Genomic DNA, 10,998 nt, shown 5'->3' on the forward strand with positions numbered 1-10,998 from the left:
AATCTGGTAAAAATAAAATTTCAATACATAAGACTTTCAATAATGAAAAACATACTAACAGAACTTAATTAGCTAAACGCATTTTGAATTTATAACACAAATATCCCAAATGATTTTGACTGGTCCATTCTTAGAAATGTCAAATCATCTCAGCCTGATTTGAGATTTTTGTATTACTGAGATTTTAACCATTATAAAATTTGAGGATAATATGCTTAAAACCTGAAATCATCTCAACCTTTCTCCATGAACATAAATTGAAGTACTATCAATGTTAAATAATTGAATTCTAAAGTTGCATGTGAACCTTATATTAATCTGATCCCAACAAAAGAAATAGATAACTAAGAATCAACAAAAAATTTGGTGCTCGTCTAGAATTTCCTCAATATAAAAAATAAAAATAAAAATTGGTACTTGTACAGTTTAATCAAGACATTAAAAAATGAAAATATCGGAAAAAGGTTATATTGTACGTATCCGTTTTGAACTGAAGATCTCCGGAAAAAAATTTTACTTAATTTGATTGAGTAGTTTTGTTTGTTTTTTGCAGCTGAAAAACAGGTTTTTATGACATGTTAAAGGTGGACATCTTTGAATTTTTTGCATTTTTAGAATACGCCATGGGGGAGATAACTCAATTTAAAGCGCCGACACTCCTTCCTCATCTTTAATGCTAGCATTTCTTCCTAAAAATCGAACCTTTTGCTCGATATCATAAAAAATTGTTTTTTCGCTGTAAAACAAAAACTACTTGATGAAATTTAGTGATTTTTTTTTTTTTTTTTTTTTTGAGAACTTTATTTCATAACAGATAGGTACAATATAAACTTTTTTTTTCGATATTTTCATTTTTTTAGTGTCTTGATTAAACTGTAAAAGTACCAAAATATCTGTATGATGTGTATACCAATAAAAAAACAATTTCTTTTTCCAAAACTGATCAAGTAGTTTTATTTTTAAACAAGAAAATCAAATTTTATGACTGAGGAGCAATGCCCTTTCAAAAGCCTTAAAAACAAGGGAGATAACTCAACATAATTTAAATTTGGAAGATTTTTGTTGTAATTGCCTACAAATTTCCATTAATCACTTTAAAATTATTTTATTTATAAAAATAAACTTGATCAATTTACATAATTTTTGGAATATAATTCCTTTCCGTCATGGGTATGTACATGATAGATTTTTTCTTTTTTTAATGTAGAGGGAATTCTGGATAAGTACTAAAATTTTAATTAATGTACATTTCTAATATATCTCTTATCAATAATAAAATAATTGCTGTATCCAAATTACTATAAGATTAATGTACTGATATAATATCAGAATATAATATATCCTCGGTTAAGATTTCATTTGTATATCATCTGTATTTTTATCCTTTTTTTACCTGTTTTCTTTGGTTTTATCTGAGTTTTCTTGATTATCTCTGTCATTATATATATTTTTACTTGTATGTTTGTAATTTTATATGTATTTTTATTTCTATTTATGTTTTCATCAGCTTTTTCTTTGGATTATTTCTATGACCACTTTAATTTTTAATTTGTGTTTAACTTATTTCATACAAATGTTTCTATATTTAGATAAACAAGTATGCCTTATTTTTATTTTCATGTTATATATATATATATACACACACACACACAGTGTGTGATTATGTAAACTTGGTTGTAATACCGTGATTGTGCAGGTGGTTACAAATAAATAATATATGTATGTGTCTGTGTGCGTGAATGTCTAGATAGAAAATGAATCATAGTATGTGGTAATGTGTGTTAAGTGAGTATATGAATTAATACTAAAATTAACTACTTTGCATAGTTTTTAGATGTCATTGTGCTATAAGAAATGTTTATTAATACTACTTTTTTTTGTATTCATGTTTCAAAAAACAAAAATATTTAACCCCCCCCCTCCCAACTATGACAAAGCTGTTGTTTGTTTTTTTTTTGGGGGGGGGGGTCTAAACATAAAATGGTGGATCTTCAGCTCATTTAATACTTTCTCTTAGTTTATGATATGTGATGCATAATTAATTTAATAAATAATATTTAATGGGATATTTGACAATGAATCTATACTGTTTTTGTATCACATTTTTAAATTAGCATTTTATATATTCTAGCATATACTTCCATTGTTAATGCTACTGGTCTCATATTAGACCTATTCAACCAAAATGAAGAAATTTTTTTTGTTTTCCTCCACTTCCACCCACTCCTTTTTTTTCTAGTTATTTCAACCCTCCATAAGTTAGGGTTCTAAATTTTTATTTGAATACAATTGCAAATTACTTGGGACTCCTACCCAATCATGGCTGATGAAATGAGAGCATGCTATCTCTGGGGATTAAATGAAGTGTTCCATTCAAGATTCTGTGCAGATTCTATTGTTCAACAAGATACACCTGAAGATGGTCAGAGGTTACATTGACTAAAATTTGCAAATAACGGTCCAGATGAGAACAGTAGTCCGAAGAATCCAAATAATATATCTATAAGTTATTTTATTTTCAAGGAAAATACTACCGCATTTCATCAAGGTTTTGTATTATAGTTGAACAAAGTTTACCTAGGAAAATATAATTTTATGAGGAAGTAAGGGAGTCTTCCATCATGTTTTGGAAGTCAAGGGAGACAATATTCGATTTTTATTTTTTATTTGTTACATTAGCTTTCTAATGGCTGCAAAATATAAATCGCTAAAAATCATAAAATATGATGTTTTTGTTTTTAAAAACATAAAAAATAAACTACTTGATCAACCTACGTAATTTTTGGAATATGACATTTTCGTTCTGTGACTGGTATGTATGTCATAAAGATTATAAATTTTTATTTTTTAAATTGGGGTGAGTTCTGGATAAGAACCACAAATGTTGTTTGGTTGTAAGGACTACTTACAAAAAAAACTTTGAATAATAGATGAAACTTTCCATTCTGGATTTTCACATGATCAACATAACATCAGACAATGATATTTGAAAGACATTCAAGTGTTTACGGCTAATTATAGATGTCGCTGAAAAAAATACATATGTTGCTGAAATATTGTCAATTACCGTTTCCTTTCTTTCTCCACAGGGGCCGGCCTTGAGACTTCATCACCCTGTTTAACCTTTTTAAGCGATGAAAAGAGTACTCCTGAGACGCCAGACCAACCACAGAAACCCCCCTCACCCGTGTCTTTAGATGCTTGGCTCAAGTCAAGTGGCAATCATAAAAACAATGCTCATTCGAGAACAGATAGCACTCCAATCGGGGACACTCCAGAAAATTCCAAAGCCTCAGCATCTAATAAAAATTCTCAAGTGAAGCTTAACGTGTCTATTAACGGAAAACCAAAGGTTCTTGCGAAGAGAAACCTTGAAACTGCTTATGATGAACTCCAGCCTTGCACAAGTTCTAGCAAAAGATGTAACATTCTTCAAAGCCCAAATCGGGGTGATGAAAAACTGGCTATAAAGCTTGACGATGTTGACACGGAAGGTAAACAGACTGATATTTTGAAATGGCTCGATGTTGTCCATGATCATGGCATCTCCGATATGGAAAGCAAATCGCAAGTAGAAAACCTTTCACCTTGTCAAACAAGAGTAAAACACAATCGGTTATCAGAAGTACATTTTGAAGAGACTTCATCTAGTTCTAACGCAGATGCGACACTTAAAAAGACTATTGTTCAATCATTACTTCCACTTTCAGCAATTCTCAAAACTCCTTCTCCGAAACACTCCAAGCAACGTCGTTCAGCAACCAAAAGATATCATCCAATAACTCCAAACAGTTCACGAAAAACGCCTCATAAATCATCTCCAGTGGTGAGTAACATGGAAACTCTGAGTGGTTTTGATTTTAGCAATTCCTTAATCCTTCCAACTTTGCACGACTGATATATCGGTCCTAGCAATATAGTTAAATAGACAACTGATATTTCTGCCTTCTAATAATGTTATCAAATAATTTTGCTAATCGCCTTTTGTCTTTTTGGCTAATTATTACTTAATTAAGCCAGGGTTCAAAAGGTTAAAAGTAACTGTTTACTCTTTTTCTCAATTATAATCAGATATTTAGCAGCAAGAATTTTTGTTTTATTTAACGTACTAGTGGGGGTGCCCGGGCTTTGTAGGTGTGTGTGTTGCGGGGAGGGTAGATCAAAACAAAAATAATAAGCGAAGTAATAACCCTGTTTAAATATTTAAAAAAACAGCAAAAAAAGTTTTGGGGGAGAGGTAGGCTCGAACCCGAAGCCTTAGAGGTTAATACTCTGATGACATAGCATGATGCCACAAAGGCAGGGACTTGAGAACAGTTGCAAATAAGCGTTTAAAAAGGCAGGTGGCTGAATGTCAATGTATGCTTTTTTTTTTTTTTTTTTAGGTCAAAAATTATTTGTCGTTTCTACCCCCAAGGAATTAATTAATTTTTTTCTAAATTTTCAATATTATACATCAAGGACAACACCAATCAAGAAATTACCAACTCTGTTGTTTTTTTTTTGTTTTTGTTTTTTTTTTAGTTATACCTTTATACATATCACAGACAAGTGCCATTTATATACTCTGTTTATTTAAAAAAGAAAATTTTAATCTGTCCAGACAGTGCATAAAGCACTTTCATATAAGGAGCTTAAAAAGAATGGAAGGGGATTAAGTAACATGATAATAAAAAGGGGGCGAGGAAAGTAGAATCACTCCAAAACAATTAACTGACAAACATAAACATAGAACTAAAACATGTAGCACACAGCATTTTTCTTTCTATTGCATACATCATAATGTTGAAAAAACAAAATGAAATGTGGATAACTATAACAAAAATGAAGTCAAATGATTTTGTTTGTTTTTTATGTGCATGATTGATATTTCATCTTTTTTATTCAAACAACTTTTTCAAAGTGCAGATCAAAATTTTGAGAATTGAACTCCAATCAATTGTTAAAACAACTACAAATTTGCATTATAGAAACACATTTGTTTGTACACTCCACCTCTTTAATAAGTCACCATTTGAGAGATAAAAGAGAACTTTAATTCAAATATTTATGCATCTCATACAGAGATCAAGTGAAAGGAGGCCCCTTGATTTCTGAGAACTTTGACTGAAATAAAACAAAACAAAAATCTAAAAGGAACAGAAATAACAATACCAGATTTTAAATAAATATAAGACTGGGAAAATGAAGTCTACTTTGTCTGAAATCTGGATGAGTAGTGAAAGTTCTCGATATTTATACAAAGCAGAAAATTATTGACTAACAAAGTGTCTTGGGTTAGTGAATTTAGTTTCAATGGAAATGATAGAATGCAAATGCTTCGTAATTGTAACATAAAAACAAAAAAAATTGAATGCTTATTCTGTGAATACTTAGGATAATCAGAGAAATGGTTAAAGGAAAAGATGAAACTTGACAAAAACATGTTTGGAATTATATCAAATAGGGAAAACTATAAAAATGCTTTAAGTAAACAAAAACGAATACAAAATATTGCCCGGTCATAAAATACGCTTAAATATGATATTTTAATTTGTCCAGATTTCATATATATTATTATAGTCATGTTTTCAAAAGTAAAAAAAAATAAATATATTTACCACCAGCTAGAATCCAAACCAAAAGCAAAGCTATAGCATTCAAAGCTGGTGACACACATATGAACTTATTAAAATAAACTATAAAAATAAACTTAAATGAATGTAAAAACTGTATAACGATTTTTTTTCAATTTTGCCCCTTAAAAAACTGTTTTAACCGGCTAAAGACTCATAAAAGAATGGTACATAAAAAAATTCAATCATTTGAACATCCTAGCGCCACTCTGCAACTTTTAGTTTTGGAAGAGATAGAGTTTTAAAACATGGAGACAGACTGAGTTCTATAAATTAGACTAAAAGGTGAGAAGAAAAGAAATAGCACTATTATTATCCAAGATGGAGGTTATAACAGTATACATTCTAAAATATTGAAATGCTTATCAAATGAAGATTTTATCAATGCAGTAATTGAATTCTTTTAGATAAAAAAAAGCAATATATTTCAACAACAATTATATACACAAAAGCTGTTGCTTATCTGTATGAAATTAGGAATTAGAACCCTGAAAGGTGTCTTTTTAAAGAATGTATAAATCTTTGAATTCAGAAATCAATTTTTCAAATTATTGTCTTGTTTTTGTTTTTTCTAAAATACTAGCAGTTCAGCCTGACTTTGCTCAGGCCCTAAGTACTGTTCATAACTTACCCTATGTGTGAATATGTATGTAAAATTTTAAATGTTTAGACCAGAAATTGTCTGAATAATTCGGTAACTTTGACCTCAATTTTGACCCCTTAACATTTATTGTTTTGGTCTCAAATCAAAATAAAAAGTTTGACCCATGTTAAAATTTCAAGTGTTTAGACCAACACTGTGGTGGAGGAGTTTGGTAGAATCTGCAAAGGCAAATCTTTCAACTTTGACTTTTTGGCAGCCAAATTTTTGCCCCAAAACTGATTAAAATGCTTGCCGCATGTCTGAATAACCGTTACGTAAAATTCGAAATGTTTAGACCTACAAAGTCTTGCACTTTGACCCCTTGACAGCTTAAATTTTCGACCCAAACCGATTAAAAAGCTTGCCCTATCTATGAATACACGTTATGTAAAATTCCAAATGTTTAGTCCAGAAATTGGCTGAGTAATTTGTTAGAGACTGCAGCGGTCAATTTTTAAAAAATTTGACTCCAATTTTGACCCCTTAACATTCATTGTTTTGGTCTCAAATCAAATTAAGAAGTTTGACCCATATCCAAGTAACCTACATTTAAAATTTCAAGTGTTTGGACCCAAAATTGGCGGAGGAGTTTGGACTTTGACTTCTTGACTGACAGCCAAATTTCTAGCCGAAAGCGGATTTAATAAGATTTTTCCAAATCTCTGTACCCCTTATGCCAAATCTCAAGTTTGTGGACCGAAAATTAGGAGTACTTTGGTAGGAAAATGTACACACACACACACACGGACAATTTCACTTTTATAGATATACTAGCAGGGGTGCCCGGCGTTGCTCGGGTGTTTGGAGGTGTATGCTGTGCAAAAAAACAAAAAAAATGGTTAATTTTTTAAAACTTTGACCCCTATTATGACCCCTTAAAATTTATAGTTTCGGGCTCAAATCACTTTATTAAGTTAGATCCAGGTTCAAGGAACCTATATCTAAAATTTCAAGTGTCTAGACCCAAAATTGTCGGAGGAGTTTGGTAGAGTTCTTAAAGGTCAAATCGTTGAAATTTGACCCCTTAACAGCCAAATTTCTGGCTGACACCCGTCACATCGATTTTCCCAAATCTCAGTACCCGGTATTTCAAATTTCGAGTCTATAGACTAAAAATTGACAGAGTTATTGCGTAGGGAAATGTACACAGACAGACAGACACACAGACACGTTCACTTTTATAGATATATAGATAGATTTGTTCACCTGAAATTGATTGATTTTATTTTATTTTTTTTTTTTTTTTTTTTTTTTTCTTTCCAGGTGATGTCTGGCAAGCAGTCAATACTTTCATACCTACATACAAATGGATCGCCCAATGTTTAAACTCGTCACATGTCTGTTTTTACCCGTTGATCCCAAGACTGATATTTATAAAGGCCAGGAATATTCACATTTCAAGATCAGATTTATTGTATCAAATCTTTATACAGCAAGAAGCTGTATTAATTTACTTTTTTTTTTTTTTTCTTTTTTTTTTCCTTTTTTTTTTTTCCTGTCTTAATAAAAAGATGGACCTGTATTTAAAAATAAACATGAAAAAAAATGATATTTATCACACTGCACAAAGAATTAAAAGTACTCAAGACATAGAAAATGGTAGAAATTATCAATATTATAGAGCATTAATATAAAACAAATTGAAATTATGAAAAATAATTTACATTATTTATTATTTCATTTAATATTCAAACAAGGAATATAAAAGATGAACTAATAAATATTGTACATTTTTATTTTTCATCATTACAGTATATCATATTTATTATTACTAATGGATATTGGGAATCTGTATTTTGTCTAAAGCTGGAACTATGCTATTCATAGGCAGGAGAGTAGTGTAGTATTTTTTTCCTGTTGTCATAAATGATGCCAGCTTCCCAGGTATTACTGTTTTGGGAAGGTTGTGTAGTAAATATATCTTTGTCTATTTTCTTATTTGTACATTCTGCATAGATTTTATGTTTTACCCTAACGTTTTTTTAGAAGGATATGGTTTTATTTTTTCTCATCCTTTGAAATGAGTCTTCATAATTCATTCTTTTGCGGATTCCTATCCTCATCTTTATAGTTGTTGTTGTCGTTTCACCACATTTTGGCCAACCCATCCTCTGACTTTCTTCAGGCGATTAACCACAACAGAATAGGAATACAGAGCCTTGTAACTTACCCCCAGTAATTACTGCGTTCCATCCAACTAATCCCCTGGCCTGCTTGAGTAGGATTGAAACTGCCATCTTCAGACAACACTCACCTGGAACCGTAGAGGCTCAATGCTTCTATCCACTGTGCCACGCTTCTATTGCTTTTGGTAACATTTCTTTTCTGTCTTGCATAAGGCCAAAGGATGAGCTGGCCAAAACGTGGTGAAACAACTATAAAAATGAGGATGATAGTCTGCAAAAGAATGAATACTCAGGATAAGATTTATTTAGCATTTGATTGTGCTATCACCAAAATACAAAACAAAATTCTTTTATCATATTTAAAATTATTTAATTTCAAAAATTTTCTTACACACACTACTTTTTTGAAAAAAAAAATCCTGTCAAAATTGTGGATAAAAAGAGGAAAGAAAAAAGTATCTAAATGCATCTTTGAAATTTTTTATTTTTTATTTTTTTTCTTCACATCAACAAAAAAATCTGACAAATACAAAGAATTGAGACCATTTCAGAATAAATTAAATCACGTGACCCAAGTAAATTAACTGAAATATCTTTAGTTAAAAAAAAATACAGATATTGCCTAACAAACACTGCAGGACCAAAATCTGTCAAAAACGTTAGCAGTGACAGTATAAGCGATGCCTATAATTAGCAGTACTGATACAGCTTTTGCTGATGCAGAATTACGTAAACAGTTGGAAAAAGTTGAATAAAAACAAACAGGCAGCATTTCAATTAAAATAAAAATAATGAAACAAAAGTTTGGAATTAAAAAGAAAACACTTGCTGAATGTTTATTTTTATGTAGAATTATTTATTTTTTGACAAGAAATTAATGAACATCTTTTGGCTACTAGTCCAGTTTTCAAACCAGACAAAAAAGCAAACTAACATTTTTTTTTTTTTTAATTGCTTTTAGGTAGCACTTGTTGACTTTTTTTTTTTTTGTATCTCTCTGTTGGAATTCTTGACGGTTACCAACTTACACTATAATCAATCTACAAATGACGATTGGCTGCTTTTCTTGCCTTTGGCATCTTTTCGCTGTTTATGTAAATACAAAGAAAAAACTTGAATAAAAGTCCGTTTTGTCTGGTTCAAAAGCTGTACTAATACTTAATTAATTCCTTAATTTTTCATTTTGGCTTCAGCACATACTAATTAGCATAAACAACTACCGCCCCCTCCCCTCCCATGTCAATATTCAAATTAGGATTTTATCTATAATATAAAAGGAAAAATGTGTGTATGTGTTTGTATGTCTACCAAAACTTTTGACGCACGCAAGGATCCTGACGAAATTGGTATCATTACGAAACTCCGTCTCCCGGATTACTAATATCTAAAAACTTTAATTCCTTCACCCTCCACTGGGCCGTTTTTTTACAAGGAGAGGTTGGTTTTTGCATCAACATTTTCACAAGTCATCATCTCCTTTGGGTTGACTACCCTTAATTTGAATGCTTGCGACTTCTGGTTTCATGATGGTCACATCAGTTAAGATGCTTTTTTTTTTTTTTTTCACCTTTTTGTCCTCCATGTTACAGGTTCGAGCCTGCCTACCTACTACCACCTTTTTTTTTTTATATATAACATCTCTCTCCACCCAGGCTGCCTGCTGTTGTTTTGATTCTCTCTCTCTCTCTCTCTCTCTCTCTCTCTCTCTCTCTCTCTCTCTCTCTCTCTCCCCCGGCACTATTTTAATTATAAAATCTTTTCTAAAGTTTATTTAAATCCATTATGTTCCTATTAATCCTTCTAGCAGAATTATGTTAATTTAGATTTTTCAGACTAGTATTCTCATTTTGGTTGAGCCCCACACATGTAACCTCTGACCTTCTTCAAATGCATCTTTTTAAAATTGAACCCTTTATTTAATCCAGAGATTGTTCTTGTTTCATCGACCATGATCAGGTACAAGTGTTAAGTTATTTTTATTTTCGTTTAGTATCATTTGCAGTAAGGATTGAACCTTCAATCTCCATCTTCATGGACAGACTTATTAGTGCTAGACCAGAATTCCCTCTCTATAATAAAAATAAAGAAAAATCTGTATGAAGCGCATACCCATAACGAAAAGAAAATATCGTACACCAAAAATCATGTAAATTGATTTAGTTTTATTTTTAAATAAGAAAATCAAATTTTATGACTAAACTACAAGCAACAATCCCATCACACCATCTTGAAAAGTTATTGGTACATACATCATGCACATTTTTCTGTTATTTTTTTAATTCGCGGAAAGATTCTGGTTAATCGCTGACTTTCATCATCCATCCAGAGCGGTTGTAGCCGAGATTGAACTCCCTACACGAGTAGTATAATTCAAATCTTGTCGGTAACCGAATACTTGATACTTCACCAGGGCTATCAAGGATTTTTTTTTTCTTCTTACTTTTGATATAAACAAAAATGTATATAATGTATATGTATTCGCTGCTTTTTTTTTTTTTTTTTTTTTTTTTTTTTCCAAAAAGATAATTTCAATTTTAAAATGCTATTCGTATTTTAGAAAATTATAACATTTAATAAAAGCTAAAGTGATAAAAGGGCATCAAAATACGTTCCT

At 30.9% G+C, this 10,998-nt stretch overlaps 1 protein-coding gene across 2 annotated transcripts in view; it reads left to right on the forward strand.

Moving 5' to 3' along the window:
• The window catches only part of LOC145294014 (denticleless protein homolog), a 73,088-nt gene extending 65,341 nt beyond the window's left edge, over window positions 1-7,747 (forward strand). For both annotated transcript variants that reach the window (XM_080140975.1, XM_080140976.1), the window contains exons 14-15: window positions 3,090-3,826; window positions 7,522-7,747. In XM_080140975.1, coding sequence (XP_079997101.1) covers window positions 3,090-3,826; window positions 7,522-7,584 — 800 coding nt within the window. In that variant the 3' untranslated portion in view covers window positions 7,585-7,747. The remainder of the gene's footprint in view (window positions 1-3,089; window positions 3,827-7,521) is intronic.
• Window positions 7,748-10,998: the final 3,251 nt, after the last annotated feature.

This window comes from Euprymna scolopes, chromosome 15, assembly GCF_053919585.1.
Source record: "Euprymna scolopes isolate OS-2025 chromosome 15, ASM5391958v1, whole genome shotgun sequence".
Classification (NCBI taxonomy): domain Eukaryota; kingdom Metazoa; phylum Mollusca; class Cephalopoda; order Sepiida; family Sepiolidae; genus Euprymna; species Euprymna scolopes.